The sequence below is a fragment of the Chrysemys picta genome, chromosome 10 (assembly GCF_011386835.1).
Source record: "Chrysemys picta bellii isolate R12L10 chromosome 10, ASM1138683v2, whole genome shotgun sequence".
NCBI classification, from domain to species: Eukaryota; Metazoa; Chordata; order Testudines; family Emydidae; genus Chrysemys; species Chrysemys picta.
The window spans coordinates 25,343,893-25,364,768 of NC_088800.1; the positions used below are offsets into that span (position 1 = coordinate 25,343,893).

At 43.6% G+C, this 20,876-nt stretch overlaps 1 protein-coding gene across 2 annotated transcripts in view; it reads right to left on the bottom strand.

Moving 5' to 3' along the window:
- The window catches only part of PRTG (protogenin), a 123,558-nt gene extending 113,985 nt beyond the window's left edge, over window positions 1-9,573 (bottom strand). Inside the window, exons 1-2 of one of the 2 annotated variants that reach the window (XM_008164102.4) lie at window positions 8,912-9,565; window positions 6,240-6,542 (exon numbers count right to left, since the gene is read on the bottom strand). In XM_008164102.4, coding sequence (XP_008162324.2) covers window positions 6,240-6,542; window positions 8,912-8,966 — 358 coding nt within the window. In that variant the 5' untranslated portion in view covers window positions 8,967-9,565. Of the gene's footprint in view, window positions 1-6,239; window positions 6,543-8,911 lie in introns of both variants that reach the window. The other variant, XM_024101849.3, reaches the window with a different exon arrangement.
- Between the last annotated feature and the right edge of the window lie 11,303 nt (window positions 9,574-20,876).

Here is a 20,876-nt window from a genome sequence, read left to right on the forward strand (position 1 = left end):
TATTGAAGGAATAACAAAAACAATACAAAACTGAAACAAAAGATTAATCTCCAAAATTCTAGAGATAAGATGTAGTAGATGAAGGCATTCCATATATACTTTTAAAAAAGGAAATTCCCAACAAGAGAAATCACCATGTTTCTGTATTAAAATACTTAATAAATTAAACTCTTTCCTGAAGATTCTCTTTTGTCATTGTTTTAAATTGTTCTGCACTCCATCAATAGGCCCAGCTGTTAAATTGTGAAGACGTGACAACAAGTATCTAGGCAAACAACTGCTCAGAGACCCTTTTCTTTAGAATAATCAGAGCTGGCTGACAAAAGGGAGCCATGCTGAATGCCCTTTCAACAATTCCTACAAGAAGCAAAGGGGGGGAATTGTAAGTAGAGCACCATCCCTTGCTTCAGTGCATTGCTTTGCAATAAAAAGTCTTCCAGTTTAGGGCAATTGTCACACATGGAACTTATGCAAGTGACAGAATCCCTCTAGTCATAGCTCTGAGCAACTGCACAAGGAAAGAGTGGTACTGGGCTACATTTCTCAGGTACATGAAGATTTTATTAGCTTCTAGGCAAGCTGCCAATAAAAGTGAGTGCTCCTTTAAAAAAGGAACCTGTAAAACTATTTACTACTTTTATCACCTTAAATGTATAATACATAACAACATAGCCTTGAATTTACTAGCTGAAAAGGAGAGCAAGGACAGTCAGAAATGCCAAACTGAAGCATTTTAACACAAAATTAAAATTCAACTGTTGTGAAAACTCACCAAAACCATATTTTTCCAATGGGGGTATACTACTGCATTGGCCAGGAAATGAACCCAGGTCAACTGCTTGGAAGACAGTTATGCACACAACTATACCACCCATGCTTCTCCAATGGGGATGCAGAAGAAAAAGACACTGTAAGAGTGCATCTACAATAGGCATTGCCTTGCCTGTTTTTGGCAAGGACACTGATAAAAATGCCAGCATTCAGTTCACACTAGAACATATGTGGTTGGTAAGACCAGTGCAGCTAAATCATTGCTGAAAAAGGGGTAAGAAGTTTCCTAGTGCACAAGGCTAATTAGTGCTGGTCTGATGTCTCAACTTGAAGGAATGGATGTACCATTTCTTTAAAATGGTTGCAGCGGGGAAAAAAAGCTTCCGAAAGGTTCCTGGGAAAGGTTCCAAAATGAAGCTCTACAGTGAAGTCGGGTGGGAGGGTCACAGACAGTATAGCTTTAGGAATAATACTGTTCTCATTCATCTAACACTGATCAAGGAACTTTTATTAGGAACAAACTCCTTTGTAATTATTTACCACTGTCACATGACCAAATTCACTAGCAGGAGGCAAAACACTGGGACAACTCTACTTCCTCCTCCCTCCACAAATATCAAAATCAGACCATCTCAAGGGCTGACCACCCACTTTTGTTTCTAGTGAGGTGTATTCTCCTAGCAATGCATGCTGAGAAAACCTACTAACCAATATGTCTGCAACAGTGGAATTAAAAAGAAAACAACAGTCAGCCAAACCATCTGTAATCCTAAATATGTTTCAGGATTAGTACCTTCATACTACTCTTATTACAGGACGTTCTGTCCTAGAGCTCCTGCCATCTGCAGTTATAACAACCTCAGTTGAAAACCATCTCTTTTCTTCTATACTTCTACCTCATTATGTGTTTCTCCTTGTGATTTGTTACTAGTATTTGTAGGATATTAATAAACTCTGCAAACATTTTGAAGGTAGTTTGAATGTAAAGTGATACACAAAATGAAATTGCATTGCCATAAATGCCTTTATAAAAGTATTTTCTAAATCCACATAAAAACAAAATTTATACAACAGAGGAAATGTTTTCAGTGTGGATACACATTCACCAATTCAGCTCACTGCTCTTTTACGTAGTCAAAATATTTAAAAACTGAAAGCTAAAGGTTGCATTAAAAACACTGGCAAACAGCATTACCTAATCCCACTGTAATGTGACTAGAAGTAAATAAGAGGTTACAGCCACCTCACTGTTTGTAGTGGGCAATCAAACTTTTAAACTTATGTCACTGACGCAAAGTTTAGCCTGATAAGTTCAAAAGAATCTGCATCCCATGAGCTCCAAGTCAACATGAGATCACTGTTGTGCTCACAGGAATTAAATCATAATGTTAAGACATGTTTAATATTCAGTCAAACTATTGCTTGTGTAACCTTTCATTTTCATGTAACATAGAAACAAACATATTAACTGTGGGAAAATTGTGTTTGTTTCCCATTAATTTAAAATTGGGTATTTAAGATCAATTCAGCAAAGACTACAAGCTGAGAAAAAGGGGTTATCTTGGAATGTTCCAGGCAGCTGTATGTGCCCCCTCCATCCATCTTAAGACTTCAATTTCCACCTTTTGTGGAAAGGAAATAAACAATTAGCATCCTGTCCAATCACTACTTAACAGCCAGCTTTACTGACTTCAGAACACAATCCTCCTCCTCCACTTTTTCCTAATGCTACGTTATCTCACGCCTAACTTTGTTGCCACAGATGTATTTTCAGACAGATCATACAACTCTGTACTGTGAAATTTTATTCCCATTTTAACGTTGCAAGTATACACAGTCTAGGTTTGTGTTACAGCGAGAACCAGTCAAAAGTACCAAAAATAGTTTTGAGAAGTTATCCATATAATACTGCTTTGGTATTTTGGCAAGTGGGAATCCTGCTAGGAATAGCACCGATGGGCTGAACTTTGAATAAACTATTTAAATCTTCAGGTATTAGCATTTTATCCACACATGGTGCCTCACAAAGAATTGTGCTGCAGAAGGAACCTCCTCCTCCCCTTCCCCCACACTTCAATTACCCTAAACTGGAAGTAGCTACAAACATCAACCAAAAATAATATTTATTTTTACCTAACTGATACCTTAACTCAAGAGTATCCTTAAAAAAAGAGAGAGAGAGAGAGAGTGTGTGTGTAGGGGGATCTTATGGAAAAAACTAAATTAGTCAAATTCTTTTGTGCATGGATGAACAACAGGAAAGCAAAGCCTTGGGGCCTCTAGGGAGGAACCTTGTCCCTGCAGACCTGCTCTGATGTGCTCATGAGATAAGGCTCCATAGTGACACTTAAGGAAAGGCCTGCTCACATTTGAATTTCTGCATTCCTCAAGAACAATTCATGGCAATCACTAACTTTGCAGAGGAGCTACATGAAAGCTTTGGCCAATGAATGAGGGTCATCTGCTCTTTATCACAAGGGTAAACCTCATCCTGGCCAGTTTCTAACCTTTTAACCCTGTGAATTCTTAATTTGCACATGAATAATGGAATTCTTGCCTAGAGTGCAACCTTCAGCTTCCAGTTCCTAACTTTAGAAACCAAGACCTGATCTCCTTGTGTGTTCAGATCTTAAACTCTTGGACAGATTAAAGTTTTAGGTTTCCAAATGCAACACGAAGCATTACACTTCTGAAGCAAAAGATAAGCTTGCTGGTGAAAGCTATGACCATGCAAAGTAAAAGAACATCCTTGCACCCTGCTGCTACCAGTAGCTAAGACAGCATTTTCTTTTTTTTCCTCCAAAGAAAGAATGCCCATTTAATGCCTATTCTCCACCTGTTTAATATGTATAGTTCCTTTTTTACCCTGATCACAAGATAAAGTCATTTGCTTTTACATCAACTGACAACTCCTCTGAAATACAATTTGAAAAACTACACACACCCCACAAAACTTTATTTTCATAAGTTCAAAATGCTGGCAATTCATTCAGATCATGTTAGTAGATAGAATCCTTATGAAAAGGGGGCTTTAAACCAGTTTTGCATCCATATTATATGGGTTTCAAAATATAACTATATCAGTTATCACCTTATTTCATGGGCTAATAACAGACTGACATTTCAAGTGTTAAGACTGCACTATGAAGGGAACACATTTCAACACAAGATTACCTCATGTTTAACTATTATTTAAAATAATCATCTATATGCAACTAACACCTATTACAATCACTGTACCCAGTTGCCTTTTAAAAAAAAAACGATCATGAAATCCAGTATCTCTTCCAGTTTTGTCAATGAATAGGAAAGCTTTAAACAAACTAGACAAAACACTTTTTTTCAAGGGAAGAACATTAATTTTTTTTAGTACAAAGAAAAGAGGAAAGCACAACCAATAAAACAAGAATGCCATTCCACAACTCAAATCAGTTAGTCACAACTTTTCACTTGTTAAAGTCTTGAATAAAGATTTATCACAAACAAAATTACCTTTCTGAAGAAGTAATGTTTCATCGGGATTTAGTACCACTATTTCTTACAAAAGTTCAATACTCTCTTAATACATACTCCAACAAGAAACTCCAGAAATCTTATACTAATATCTTTCAGGGTGAATGATGCCACACTACTCTTCTTGAAGTGCCCTGTATTAAACAATGCCCTGGATTTTCTGTGAGTCTACAGTTCTAGATACAGGATCTACCACTGCCTGATTAATCTAAGCTTTATTAAAGTTAGGTCTTTAGGTTGTTAAGAAAACAAAACAAACTTCCAGATGTGAACCAATGCAACACGGTCTTCCTGTATCTGCCAATACAGCCTGAAACAATAACTCTAAGAGAAGCAAACTGTCTCAATTCATCTCAATGATGCATAAAAATGCTAAAACCAAATTTAAGTTTCAACTCTGTCACTATTTCACTTCTGACCATTTTATCAGAAATATCCAGCTAATGTCTTATCCATCCATTTTTTTTATTTAAATGGAATTTTGAAGTGGGGAACAACAGATATTGCTTTCAAGGGTAGAGAACTAGGAGTTCAATCCCTCTCAAGAGGATTCCTTCCCTAGTGTCAAAATACCCCCCACACCCAAAAAATCATCACTTCAATACCTAAAGGCCTGATTAAACTAATACAAACCTTCACTTCTCCTGACTCTTCTAAAAAACAATTATAGAGCACAGTGAATTTGTGGGTGTATAAATAAACTGAATACTTAATATTCTGAAAAAAAGTATTAAAATTAATAACATTAATCTAGGAGTACTGCACTGATTGTATTAATTAGTTTAAAATTAGGTAGCACTGTGTGGTTCTGAAATTATTTGAAGCTGCCACAGATGTTTCAGTAACACAGAAGTCATGGTGGAAATGAGCAAAGAAAGACCCTGCTGGAGAAATTAAGACTATCTTCACAGAAAAAAACAGAGGTTTTACTATAATCATACAAGTTTATATGTACTTTCTTCTATGCTCTTTGAAAGTACATATAACTTGTATGATTATAGTATATATACACACACATATATATAATGTGGAAGCAACCAGATAACTTAGTGGCAGACCTCTTTATTGTCATGCAGAACACCCGAGTTCAGTTCCTAGACTAGGTTTCTTGTTCCCCAAACCAGCAGAGGCTAGGAATACTGCAAAGACAGAACACTCAGGGGCAGATTTTTAAGGATATTTAGGAATCGAAAGAGGCAGATAGATGCCTAGTCTAACTACATTCAATAATCTGGCCCTCAGACCCTAGTAGTAGTTCCTAGCGGTACTCAACAGTGACCTCTGGGACAGTTAAAGAGTAGCATCAACCAATTCCAGAAGGAACCCAGTCCAGTTCTCCCTGGCTATAAGAGTGTGTCTGAGTGTGGCCTCACCTCAATAGTTCAACCCTCAGGACTCCTCAGACCCTAGAAACCCACCTTACACACATTATGGTTCTCCTCTGGCTTGTGATATCTTAAGAACTGGTCAACAACTGAAAGCCTGTCTTTTTTTTTTTTTTTTTATCATTTCACTTACTTGTAGGCAACACTTCTAACCTTACAACTGTAGTGTTTGTAAAACAATTCTTAAAAACAGTTTGAAACAGAACATGGTAACTTTATATCACCAGTGTATTTTACAGAATGTCAACCCTCCTCAAGAGAGATCAAGCCAAAACAAGACTACCAAAGTGAATGCCACAAATAGAGGGTCAAATTAACTCCTGGCTTCAGTGGAGTTACAGGGAAGGATCTGGCTATAATCTCACACATGTTATAAAAAATAAAGATGTTAACAAAAATTAAATCCATTTGTTTTATTTTTGGTAATATCTGTTTAACCTCTCTTGTACATAGAACAATATAGGGTTTTGCTGTCTTAAGGGTAGTGAAGCCACAAATATGGAAACAGATTAATAAATTGGTAGCTACATGTATCCGAGATAAACAAGAGATTCAAGTGCTAGAACTTACTTGCTAGTGTAAGGTGACCTTTTTGACTGAGAATGGCCCCATATTTGTTCAGTGCTAAACACTGGTAAAATCCTTCATCAGATGGTTCTCCTCTTTTTCCTTCCACCTCACTGATATATAAAGAGCCATTGGATAATGTGTAGATCCGTTCACTTTCAGAAACTTTTGCTCCATTTTTCAGCCATGTGATCGTTATGGGAACTTCGCCATGGGCCTCGCAATCTAAAATCACTGGGTCCTTCCTTGTGACGGTTATATCCTGTGGCTCTTTTACAAAAAACAGCTCACTAAAGCACCATACTCCTGAGAGAAAGAAAACCGTTTTTGTCTGTAAGTACAGGTATGCAAGCATCATAAAGCAGTCTTGCAAAACATATCACAATTGTACTGGTGTGATAATTATATCTGTGTCCTAGGAGTACCAGGTTCTACTCCCCCAGAACACAGAGATTTTACTTCAGAGGAACTAAAAGGATCAGGCCCCAAATTAACTACACAAATATTTGCTTCCTTGTTTTCAAAGGTATGCAATTATGTTAATGAGAAAACAGGAATAGAGTTTTAAATATTTATGTTATCATAACCAAGATTCGGCATAAAAAATTGGAATCTGAATATTCAAACAAACTTATCTTTCCCATCAATCTCTCCTTTCCCTGATTCCCACCAATCTAGGCACTAAGGACATCATCTGATGTTTTTGCAAACAGTAATAAAATAATCCTGATACAGATGTGGAGCTTTTGTTGGTAAAGTATTAGCATCATCTTCAGGGGAATCAGGGAGCACAAGCTGTTTGCTAATTTTACAAGCTTGTCAAAAAGATCTTGAACAGGGTAAGTCATAAAAGTCTAATTTTACAAGAAATAATTAGCAAAACCCTGTCTTTGGAAGCTAGAGGGTTCCTGCCCATGTCCCCAGAAGTGTCTGGACCCTCTGCACCTATTTCAGTGGGAGACACTTATGGGGGTGGTTTTTTGGAGTCTTGTGGTTAGGAGGCAACAAAATTTCAACTCTGCTGTCAGAGAACATGACCAGTTTGCTTCATTTCTGCAGTTCAGCAGAGATATTTAGAATACAAACAATGCAACTTTCCAGAGTTGGTAATTCTTGCCGCTGGTACCCAGCGGGGGAGGAAAGGCAGGAATTAGCAAACCTTTATTTCAACTTGTGTGTATGGCCAACTGTTCCAGAAACCCGTGACTAATTGATCGCTTACTGTCTAATGGGGGTGGTTTAATTAACCAATACACATTTCTTTAGAAGAACCGCTTCGCAGAGGAAACCAGGTTTTCCAAGCCTTACCCCGCCCCAACACACGCCTAAATCGAGATAAAGTTGATAAGTAGCGAAGAGTCCCCACACACCATCCCGCTTCCCCTCCACTGATAAAGGCGTGGGGACTTTATAACAAAAAAATCTGTTCTCTCTGCTAAGAGACTGGGGAGGAGGGTCACTGGATGGGCAGCTCTTGATTAGGGCAGAAACTCCTTGGCAATTGATTTCTCGGGTCCTGATCAATAAACGTCCAGGAACCCTCCAATCATGCAATTTGCCCAGGGTCCGCACACATCTGAGAGCTCCTGCCTGCTCCTTTTCATAGCAGCTCCCGGGCTATGCAGATTACGCCTGCACCCTCCTCTCCTGTTCTGACTCCAATCACGGGTCCGCCTTTGATCCCTTTCTCATGCTAACAAAGATCTGAGCTGGGAAAGTGAAAGCCAGACACTGGCAATTAAAAAAGAAGGTGCAGGACGGTCTCTAACCCAGATGCGGTGAATGAAAATGCCCCTGGCCAGCCAGTGCAAGGATTCAATTGGCGGCTTCCCCGGCACCGTATCTTCCCGAATTCACTCCCAGCCTTCCCCAAAGACACCTCTACCGCTCCGTTTGGCTGCTGAAAGTCATCCCCCACCCCCGGCCCCTCTCGGGACTGGGCCCCTCTTCACGCTGCAGGTAACTGGCTGCACGGGAGCAAACGGCAGCTGCCCCGGCTCTCCCCCGCCGGCGCAGTAACTTTCCCGGCGGCCGGCTGGAAGCCGGACTCCGGCACAGCCACCGATGGAACAATATAAATAAAACCACGTGCGGCTGCAGCCCCTGCCCCCGCTCTCCTGGCTGCACAGAGAGCCGGGCCGGAGAAATCCTCCTCCCCCACGCGGGATACCCCCCTTGCCCAGGGAGCACTGGACAGTAGCAGCCCCCGCTCCCCATCTCCATCGCTCCCCCTCGCCCTGCACTGGACCGGAGAGGGGACAATGGAGATGGGGAGCGGGGAGAGCAGCCACCCCCTGCTCCCTGGGAGCGCTGCCCACGCGGGATGCCCGGGCTGCGGAAGGTCCGTGCAGCAGCCGCCCCCTCCTCTCCCTCGGGCTCGTGGCCAGCGAGGAACCCCTGGTGTGCAGGCGGCCACGGGGGACAATGGACGGGAGCGGGGAGGCTGGACAGCAGCGGCGCGGCCATTAAGAGCAGCTGCCGGGTGGGGAAAGAGGAGCGGGGTCCCGTCCCTGCTCTCCGCACCAGCGCCCGGGGGCTGCCCAGGCTCCGCGGCCGGCGGGTAGGTCCCCCAGGGCGGCGCTGGCTCCCCGCCCGCCGCGGAGATGCACGAGCCGGAGGCCGGGCTAACGCTGCAAAGTTTGTGGCCGAAGCAGCCCGCCCCCGCCTGGACTCACCTGGGATGGGGAGGATCAGCGCCCAGAGCAGCATCCGATGGGGAACAGGCGCCATTTAGTGGGCTCTCCCTGGCATGCTCCCCCCGCGTGCCCCCAACGTCTTCGCCTCTCCTCGCTCTGAGCCGGAGCCGTCCCTCGGCCGCGGATTCCCACTCCCGGGGACTCTTTCCCTGTGGCCGAGCCCCGGCGCACGGACACAGTGCAAGAGGCGAGAGAGCCCCTGATCAATGGACAAGGGGAGGAGAAAGGGGATGGACAGAGCCTCCCTGAGTGCGCGGCTGTCCCGGCTCTACTTTCTGCATCTAGTCTCCATTGGCCTGGGAGAGGGGCGAGGGGCAGGGCCGTGGGGAGGAGGGGAAAGAGGGACCCTGAGGGAAGGCGTGCGGTGGAGGGACCCTGGGGCTCTCTGGCGCTGGACAATGCACCTGGAGCCAGGCTTGCAAGTTGCCCTGGCGGCTGCGGTCAGAGCTAGTGGCTCGCGTGCTGCTGCAGTCAGCGGCCAGCCGAGGAAACCTGCGCCGACTCCTCTCCTGCCAGGGGCACCTTAGCCCTGGTGCGGTGGGTGATGCCAGGGCCCCTGCGGGCTGCTTTTGTGGGGAAGGCGGGGCGCGAGCTCAGGGTTTTTCTTTCCGGCCCGTCCCCCGCTCACAGAGGGGTTTCAAGCTGTAAATCTCCAGGGCGTCCGAGCCAGAGCTGACCCCATGGCTCTCCCTCATCTCCGGGTTAGTTTTGAAGGCAGCCTTTAAAGTCTCTCTCCCCTTCTAGTGATGATGGATTTTTCTTTTATTACCATGTGTCCGTTTCAAAAACCAGGGGGGGGCGGCGAACCTCACTCACCCTGATCTGAATTCTCCCCTCTTCATTTGAACACCGTTTGCCCCCGTGGAGAGAGAGCAGGTTGGTCCTAAACAGTTGTTTGAAGGGCTTGTTTAAAAACAAATGAGGAAACAAGTTTTACCTCATGCCATTTTTCCTTAATAATGCGATTAACATTCAGAGCTTTGAGGTTCTCATCATTATCAAGCAAGGAAAGGAAACACTATGAACAACAGTTTTTAAACTAGTTTGAACCATGTTATCTTTACATTGAATCTAGCTTTCTGGGTGGCAGTAGCCATTCCACAGTTTAGGTTTCAACTGGGTGCGTTACTTGTAAAATGGGGATAATGATGCTTCCCACCTTTGTAAAACACTTTGAGATAAGATGAAAAGCACGACATAATAACTATTATAAGACCAGTGTTATTCCCTCCCTTTTAAAATCCATAAAAATGTCATATCATATCCTCAAAACTAGTAGGTTAGGCCTACGTCTAAAGTACAATTTTTTCTGCAAAACTTGAAGACAATCAGATATGGGGTTCCTGAATTACGGCACCCTAAAAATTTAGGTACTCATCAGAATCAAAGATGTTTTTATTATTGCCACAGCTTAAGGAGGGGTGGGAGTGGGGACAGAAAAGAAAGAGATAACATCTAGTTTACCGGACTCTCCTAGCAAAGTGGCGATGAGCTAATAAAAGTGCAATTTTCCATGTTATTAATTTCTGAATTTGGAATGTCTCTGAGGATAATTGGGCCTGGCAAACTTAGTACAGGGCATGAAATAGCTGCTGGAGATCAACCCTTCATTAAAAACAAACAAAACAGTAAGTCTCCAAACCCTTTTTCTTTCATAGATAGATGTCAAAATGGAACCAATTGCCAACAAGGCCTGTCCATGGGAAAAGGAGATTTTGTTTCCACCAGAAGGTTTGTGGGGATGGAGGGTGTGACAAACCTGTTGAGCCCCCTAAGGCTTGCAGGAGGCTGGGACCTTCAGGAGATCCAGTAAGAGGACAATGTCCCCAGGTTTCACCCAGACCCCCCTTTCCTAAAGCCAGCAGGAGGGAGAAATGTCTAGCACACCATAGAAGGTGGACTTGCCCCCACTTCATGCCCTAGCCTGAGGATGCCTTTTGCTGCTGCACCCTCCTGCCGTCACACACAGACTCCGTGAGCATTAGACTCCTTTGTGGCCACCTCCATACCTTCCTACAACCTTAGAAGTTTCATTGGGAACCCCCAGAACTTTAGGAGGTGCATCAGAGGCAACCAATAAAGCCCTACAAGCCTTAGGGTCATTGAGGAACCAACACAAATACATGCTTTAGGAGGCTCATTAGGGGCCACCTTGACCTCCCCCCCCCACACACACAAACTTTAGGTTTACTGGTGGCCCAATATTGCTTCTGTGCCTTAGGTAGCTCATTGAGGACCATCCCATCCCCACAAGTCTTTCAGGGCTTGTTTGCCCCATCCAAGTCTATTTTGGATTATCAGAGTGGGGCCTGAGAAGCCTATTTTAGTACCTCAGCGGCTAAGACTATTCTGATAATTCAGGAGCTCAGGAGCCTAATAAGGCTGTTGGAGGACCCTCCTAAATCTCAGAGCTGGGGGTAGGGATAATGAACCTTCTGGGCATGGGGGTAGATGCAAGAGGCCCCAAAGAGCCTACTCAGACTCATGAATGTGCAAGGATGTGCCTTATAATGCTCAGCCAGTGGCCACAAGGAAGTTGGGAGCCCTGATGAGCATTCTACACCTTGTCTACACTTGCAGTGATATATAGGGTATGTGAAACTACATGCTGCAGTGAAAGGCACGCTGCATCTATGCTTGTAGTGACAGGCTCCATCAGTGGGGAGTCAGCGGGGAAAGGCTCTGGCAGCAAATAGCAGGACACTGCACTGCTAAAAATAGCTATATAGGTGTGGGAGGCACTGCTTGGCTGTGTAGATGGATGCATAGGGTATTTACCATAAGGTTCAGACGTGTAGGGAACCCTACTCTACTGTACTTGTGTAAGCAGCGCCTCACTCTCCAAAGTGCTATTTATATCCGTACTAGCTGGGCATGCAACGTCTGTACTCTATATGCTGCGTAAGTATAGATGTACTCCTAGTGAATTGCTATCTCTTGACAGAGAAATGAATGTTGTGTTCATTTTGAAAATTGTTTTTCCCCATGTGCATGGCGACAGAGTGTATTTTGAGTGAGTACTGGAAAGTGAGTCTGCAGCAGAGTGCAATTAGAAGGAAGGTTTATGATAGCCTAATTCCAAGGGTAGTATCAAAACCACTGTCTGATGACCATTTAATGTAACAGAATGATTTTTCCCCTTCAGGTATGAGTTTTCCAATGTGTTGTCTCCATTGGGGCAGAAGTAAGCTTGTGGTTGATATGTGAGTGGGACTCTGACTTCTTTAAATGCAATCTGAACATATAATTTGGGAATCTTGTTACCATGGCTGTACTTGACTGGCAGTTTGTATAAAAGGTGTTATAAAGTTATCTGTATTTATCACTGGAGGTTTTTAATTCCTCTTGACTTGTAATTTCTATCGATGCATGTGATCTGAATTCTTTGCTCAGGCTAAACCCTCAGTACAAAATTTGCAAAAGAGTGCATGATACACACCGGTGGCACCAATTCAGATATTTCTTTGCCATGGTCAGAGAGAATTCTGGACCCCTCTCTTCCCCCACCCACCCCCCATAGGGACACAGGGTCTCCCTTGACCAGGAAGTCTCCCCTATCTCTTACCCACACAGTGCATGAGCTGGTGCTGCCAGCAGTTGCTTTCTCAGGGGACTCCCCTGTGCTATGCAGTACAGGACTAGACTACCCATGTATCAGGTCACACCATCATTTAGGCCAGCCACCCTTCTATCTGGACAAAGGGGCAGCCAGCCCAAATTTGAGTAATGTTGCAACCTCGTGTGCCAGTCTGCAATGCCTCTCACTCATATTTGGCCCAGTTGCTCCTCCATCTGTCAAATTTCAGTGCCATTGCCACCACACAGCCAGAACAACACTCCGTCAGCAGCCATACTGATTTAGTATGGAACCCCTGATTAAAAGTGGTCAGGACATGCACCCCACTCCAGAGCCTTTGGAACTTTGAGCAAGTGCTAAAATCTTGGTGGGTAGGTTTGGCACATGCACCCCAACCCCTCCTAATTGGTGTCACTGATGCACATACATTAACACATTCCCAGTTTGTATGCCTGCAAATTCCAAGGCACACATATGTCCAGTCCCTGCTTTGTACACACAAGTACAAAAACACACAAATCAGGATCTGTGCATGCTTAGAAGTGAACACAGACTTTGAAAAATGTGGCCCCTATTGTTTTCAATGGGAGTTTTGCTTGTTTAGAGCACAGTTCTATTCTCAAAAGTTACTATGTAAAAAAGGCATCTTCTTACTCAGCAGATCTGCCCTGCGTTTGTATTCACTGTCATAGCTGCTGACTTTAGTGACAAGCAAGTTTTAACTGCTTTTTGTTCCTGCTAGCACTGCACAGCTGACACAGGCAAGAGAGCATGACCTGGGCTATGTTCCTTGTGCTGCATCATCAACAATATTGTTTACTACATTTCAAATAGCTATGCCTCTCTGCAAACCCAGAGAAGGCCTGCCCAGAAAACTGCATCAATCCTATTAGACTTTGATCTGGGCAGGGTGAGCCATGTGTATGTGATTTCCAAGCATTATTATTGGAACTCACCACATCTAGGAACAAAAAAAAAAAAAAAAAAAAAAACACAAGAAAATTCTAGCTCATACAAAATGCAGCAGCTTGTCTATTTAGCAACACAGGTGTCGTGAATGTGTCACTCTACTCCACTCTCAACCCTGAGCGGGGCTTCAGTGGAGGCTGCTGTGTGCTTAGTACTTTTGAAAAATCAGGCTACTGATTTAGATTCCTAAATCTTTTTTGTCCCCAATAATTAATTTTCCTTTGACGACTAATGTTTCAAAGTGTGTGTATACACGTATGGACACATGCTTGAAATATAAATATTTGGGGGTTATAATTTGTATTTGAATTTTTCCCCCCTCCTTTCTCATTAGTAGTTATTGACCCCTCTTTTGCATGTGGCAGTGCAGCAGGAATGCTTTGGACCTGATAAGATGAAAGCAGAGTGATTGAAGTTTTGCAGAGCAACTGTGCAGAACAAACGCATCCAAATAGCTAGAATGTGAACAATTTTTTACAATTTAATATTTTTGCAAATGTTAGGTCATGCAAAGCCTCAGAGAAATACATATTAAGCACATGCAAAATTTGTGTTCTGCCTTGAGGTATTCAGTTGTGAAATCATTTACAGAACTCAATTTAAATTATTTTTGTTAGTCATTTTTATATTATATGTTAAAGTAATAATATTACAAAAATAAATCAGGAAAATGTCTCTCAGGTTTTTGAATAAAAAATATGTCCATTCTTTAAACCTATGGGACACTTCATCTTTGGATCATTGGTAACCACTTCCTGCTGCTTCTTTGAGAAGTAAAATGTTGGCATGGCAGAGTGATGGAAGCAGAGAAATTTAGATCCACCCAAGTCCACTATAGTCTAGTTACATTATTGCAACTAACAGTTATTAAATAATTACAAGGCTAGAAGCACCTAGTATTTGCCCAGTGAACAAGACTGATAAGAAGTGTAACTGTCTAATAAACTATTCCTATTATTATCTATCTGGCTGTATTTTGTCATGGGTTTCTGATTATGACCATATAATGAGAAAGAATCTTGAGTTATAATCTGATGCTCTATTGGATTTTTTTTTTTAAATAGCAACATAATAAAAAATAAAAACACAGTCACCCACTGTTTATTCTTCAGGAATCAGAGGGAGTTGGGGGGGGGGGGGGATGAGCTTCTAAGGTTTGGTTCCATATAGGCACCCTTTTATTTTATTCCATGCTATTAAACACATTAGATTAGGCCTATAGACCTTATTCACTGTTTCTACCTGAAATCAGTCAACTTGTGCGTGCAGTCACCTCAAAGATGGGGGAGTGTTAACTCTTCAAAGACTTCAGCTTGCCTTAAGGGGAGGGTTGACCCCTTTCCAGGAGTTCAGATTGCTTACAGTGATTGCCTTTCCACATCCCTTAGACTTAGAGCAATGGTTCTCAACCAGGGGTCCGAGGCCCCCTGGGGGGCCGCAAGCAGGTTTCAGGGGGGCCGCCATGCAGGGCCAGCATTAGACTCACTGGGGCCCAGGGTAGAAAGCTGAAGCTCTACCGCATGGGATTGAAGCCCAGGCCCTGAGTCTCGCCACCAAAGGCTACAGCCGAAGCCTGAGCAATGTAGCTTTGCAGGGGCTCCTGTGGCATGAGGCCGCAGGCAATTGCCCTGCTTGCTAGACCCCAACGCCGGCCCTGGCTTTTATATGCAGAAAATCTGTTATTGTGACACAGGTGGGCCATGGAGTTTTTATAGCATAGTGTAGGGGGGGTGGGGAGGAAGCTCAGAAAGAAAAAGGTTGGGAACCCCTGCTTTAGAGGTTGTTTCACTTTATAATTTTTAATGTAGAGGAAGGTTGGCCATGGCCACCCTTTGTAGATTTCTCACATGAATCGGAGGGCGTCCATATTCTTGTTTACTCAGAGTAGGTCTTCCAAAGTTTTCTTGTTTGGAAGATTTCTGTATTTATGGGATAAGCCCCCTTCAAAGAGATGATTCCATCTGTTACCATTTTCATTTCAGGGTCTTGGAGAAGCCCCTCACAAGCTATCATTCAGAATACATTTGTGGAAACCTATGAACAAGCAGTTACTCCAATTTTGAATATATCTTACCAGCATTCACACAGAGACCTTTTAAAGAAAAGCTTGTAAGTACTCCATGAGTAACTGATATAGAGGAAAACCACATGCTACAGGTTTCACAAGTACCTTAGCACTATAGTTCGATCTACCACAAATTCTTCTGTCACCAACACATTTTTCTCACTATTTATTGATTGTTTCCCTCAGTCCCATCATTAATGTAGCATGTGCTGAATGATAGCTACCTCAAGTACCTTCAGTGACTTTTCTGTACAGCATTCTTTGATCAAAAGCTTTAGATAATGGGAAAAAATTGTAGAACTATATTTTAGCCAATTTCCTGCCCAGTTCAACTGTAAGCTCTTTGGGATGAAGACTGTTTTTTATTCCGTGTACACTATGTAGCACAGACCCTTCATGACTAGGGCTCCTACGCAATAACGCAATATAAACAAATAACAACAATAAGTTCAGTCCTGGGTTTCACTAACTAGGGGCCCAATCCAGATCCCACTGGAGTCAATGGAAAGATTCCCATTGTCTTACATGGGCATTGGGTCAGGCCACAGAATACTAACCATCCACTTTCAAATGACAGTTGAGCAACTGTGTCCCCTGTAGTGTGTCCTTCCATCAAACCCATCTGGTGAGGGATGTCTCTTGATTGCCTAATTAATTAAATCCCTGAAACCAGAAATTACACACTAATGGGCTAAGGCATAAAAATCAATCGGGGGGAGGGGGGGGAAGGAATCTCCTAAAGGATAGATAAGAAAGGAGTGTTTGAGCTCTTCCAGTGGGCTGGTTTCTCATAAACTGGGTCATCTGTTCTTACTACTGTACTATTGCCCCTTTTTGACCTGAGTGGCTAGTCAAAGTTTGGTGTCCAATGGGTGTTAAATTGATGATAATCAGGTATTTATTTGATGCTGTTTTGTTTATTTACAAAAATGTACAAAGTCCTGTGTCTCTGTACACTGAGGGAATAAAATAGCAGGAAACAACTTATTTTGCTCACAGCACCAAGAACAGAGTTTTCAGTCTGCTCCCCTGACCCAAAAACCTCTCCCCAGATTAATTCCAGGGTCAGTGACGTGCTTTTTCCTGCTCTTTCAGGCTGCCTCTCTCACTCAGAAAAGACCTTGTCTACACTACAGAGTTAGGTCGATATAAGGCAGGTTATGCCGACCTAACTATGTAAGCGTCTACACTACAATGTTCCTCTCGCCGATTTAATTCACCAGCTATGCCAACCTATGTCACCTCCACAAGAGCCATAGCACTTAGTTCGATGTAGTTAGGCCAATGCCAGGGGCGGCAGGTTTGTATAATTTTTGGTGGTACCCAGAACGGGTCCAATTCCTGCCCCTCCCCCCCTGCCTTGTAAGCCGATATAGATATATTTTTAAATACTCTAAAAACGGACTGGAAACAGTAAGTGTTTAACAGTTTCCCTATATTGCACAATGTGGGGGTGGGGGGATGCGGGCTCAGGCTGGGGCTGAGGGCTCTGGGGTGGGGCTGGGATGAGGGGTTTGGGAGGTGGGAGGGGGCTCAGGGCTAGGCAGAGGGTTGGGGTGTGGGGTTGAGGGCTGTGGGGTGGAGCCAGGGATGAGGGGTTCACAGTGCAGGAGGGGGCTCAGGGCTGGGGCAGACGGTTGGCATGTGGGGGGGGGGGTGAGGGCTCTGGCTGGGGGTGCAGGCTTTGGGGTGGGGCAGGGCTGGGGATGAGGAGTTTGGGGTGCAGGCAGTCTGCCCCAGGGCTGGGGCCAGAGAGGACTCCACAGTCCTCCCGGCTCTCTCCCTGCTAGCAGCAGCGAGCTCCAGGGGAGAGGCCCCTTCCTTCCCCCCAACAGCACACTCACCTGACACCATCACTGCATGTGCTCCTGGGTCCGGGCCCCTCTCAGGCCCAGGAAGCCCCCTCGCCTCCCCTGTGGTGCGTGCCGGGGGGAGGGCTGCCATCACGTGTACACCTCCTCCCTCTGCAGGCAGCAGCTGTGCCACCACCTCAGTCTGCCACCAGCACCACTCCCTTTTGTAGCTGGCAGTGGCCAGCAAGGGAGCGTAGCGCGGAGCAGCAGGGCATCCGCCCGCCGCCCAGGGCGAAGGCAGGGACACTCCAGGGGAGGCGCATGGGGCGGCAAGCAGGGCCGGGGGAGAGACCTGGCCCCAAACAGTGGTGGAGCCAGGCCCCCGGGCCCTGAATTTGAAGGAGCACGGGCACCATTGGCCCATATAACTCTCTGCTCCTGGCCAATGCAGTGTCTGTATAGACACTGTGTTGCTTACATCGCCTGTTGCTGCCTTTGACAGCCTGAGCCCCACCACCCTGCATGGGACTGTCAGCTCCAGGGCTCTGGCTGTCAGCCTCCCCCCCAGTGCCCCACTTAAGTCGGTGCAAGCACTCCTGGTGAGGATGTGTACCACCAACAGAAGAAGCATAGTGTGAACACAAAGAGCCAATTTAGTTACTGCGGTGGCTGTAGGTCAACCTAACTTAAGTTGGCTTAATTTTGTAGTGTACACAAGTCCTCAGTCTGTTCTTGTCGGACCTTGCTTTCCGTAAGATTTACCTTCCCTCACACATACCCCTACCCCAAAAAATAGTTAGCCGAAAAACTCCTGGCTGGGTTCACACACACCATTTTTTGTCTTAAGTGGGGCTTATGATTACAGTTAAGTTAAATTGAAGGGTGAGTTCACATCTTCCAGTTTCAATGGGGTTATAATTCAACCCATAACAAGGTTTTGCCCAGCTGATAATAAATACTTTGTTATTGTTCTGGAAACTGTCTTATTGTCAATGTGAAGTTTTCACTAGGGAGGTTAAATGTAATGTAAATTATGAATGGTTTAGAAACTAAGAGTGAGACAACTTTAGCACACTATATGTCTGTATTAGGGTCTCACCCTTTTAGAGCAAATACAGCAGAGATACCAACAGCAACCTTTCATTAACATGACTAAAGCCTGTGGACACCAGAACAAAAAAAATAATACAAAAGACAATTTACAATAAACAGGCATCATGCCAGTTAAATCCTGAACACACTCTGAAAAGCCTATAATTTATTATAACATCTGTTAATAGACAGCTGGTACATCTCCTTGATGCCTATTTTCAGAACTCAGGTTTCAGAGTAGCAGCTGTGTTAGTCTGTATCTGCAAAAAGAACAGGAGTACTTGTGGCACCTTAGAGACTAAGGTGCCACAAGTACTCCTGTTCTATTTTCAGAACAGTACAATTCCACTTCCCGTACTCTCTCCTTAACCGATGTGCCTACTAATCATTTTATCATATTTGAGCCCTCTAGTTTGTGAGCGTCCTTCTGTACCAAAATACCCAGAAGTTAACAGATGAGGTTGAAGAAGTTATATTTAAAGAACTAGTACCTCTCTAGCCTTGTCCCAATAATGCCCTACTGTATGCTCCCCAGAAGGACATTTATTTTTATTACAACAGTATCACACTGAACAATCCTGTTTAATTAATCTACTACCACTACCAGGTCAGCCTTGGCACTACTGTCCCCTAACCACTTTCTGGCACCCCAAGGGCTAGATCTCACTCCATCCATATCAGGACAGACCACTATCTACCAGCTATAGATCATCTAAGGGCAGAGACTACAGCCTTTCCTTAGCCTCTTTGTATAGCTCTATGTCAATTAAATCCACCTGTTTTATTTTTCTTTCACGAAGAATCAGACTTGTTTGTCTCCTGGTTTCTTTGGTCAGTGTTCATACCCCAAAACAGTCAAATCCAGCTGAGGTAGCCTTTCAGCAAAATACTAAGCTAATAGATAAGAAAACACACACAAAAAGCATTAAACTTGCTCTCTCTAATCCTGAGCTATTAAGTGCCATGCAATGTTATAGTCTAAAAGCTTCAGACTTTAAGTGTACAGAGCAGGCTCTTATTTTCTTGGGGCTGATTCTCAGCTAGTATAAATTGTCTTAACTCTTAACTTCAGTGGAATTATGGCAATTTACATCAGCTGAGGATCTCCCAACACAGTCCCTAGAGTTCTTGAAATCTACACATGCTTCTCATGGAAGCTATCTTACATTCCTCTTGCTCCTGGTTGGGTGTCGCTGACCCTTTTTCTCAGGGACCCCTTTCTTCTTTATAGTTCTTATTTTGAGTGATTTAAGATATTGAAGCATCATAAGCATATTTAGCCATTATCTTGTTTTTCTTGCAAACTCATTGCACAGTTGCAATTGTATTCCCAGATTTACAGAATATTTGACTAACTCCATTATGACCCCATATACATATAAAAGGACTTTTACTTTCCTTCTGCATGTTTGGTCATTTCAAAGAACATTTGTTCCATTTCAAATAGCTCCTTTGAACCTGCATACAGTTACCATCTTTGTTACCTTTTCAAAGGATCTTCTCTCCTTCCACGGGTATTTGGGCAAACACAACTTAGAGCCAGGCCCTTTAGCATGCTAATTAACTCTCTCCCCAGGGAGTCTTCCTGTACAGTAAAGCCACAATTCCTTTACAAAAGGACAGTAGCACAGATTTCATATGGCTATAAACCCACAGAAATGTTTAACTCAGGGAATAGCTACAATTCTTTGTCACAAAAGCATTCCCTCATTTGGTATCCTGCATGATATTCTCCCATGAATTCAAGTCTCTAATTTGTGCATTTAGTAATGTTCAGTCTCATGTTGCTCACCAAGCTATCCTCTAAATTACAGAATATGGGCTGGCTCCTGCTCCCACTAAATGAATAGGAGCTGTGCCATTGATTTCAATGGGAGAAAGTTGAGGTCCCAGATTGCTAAAACTTTAAAGTTTCCCATGTTGAAATTAATTGGTGATTAGTTCTTGGGACTTGCTTTTTGGAGGCTTGCAAGTATATTTGCTTTTCTCCCTTGCTTTGCTGCTGCTCTTAGTGATTTGTGTTTAAAAACAAAAAAGTATAGCCACTGGCTCTGCTGTTTCCTGATACTTCCTTTAGGACTCTTGGCTGCAAATCATCAGGTCCTGTTGATATTTCTGTCTAATCACATGGCTATTGCGGCAAGAAATTGCAAATAGCCCAGCAAATGTACATTATTCCAAACAATATCTCCCCCCACTCCGATCCTTCCGGTACATATAGTGGCGCTATGGCCGAGATCAGCAAAGCACTTTAGCATATGCTGGGATTTAGGCACATGCTTAAAAGGCATGATTCAAAATCCACAGTAAATGAGAGTCCTCTGTTGACTTCAATTGGCTTTGGCTCAAACTCCAAGGGCCAGATTTTTGGGGTTATTTAGCTGCCTACCTGCACCTTTAGACACCTACATATCTTTTCAAATGTGATCCTAATAGCTTGATCCTGCA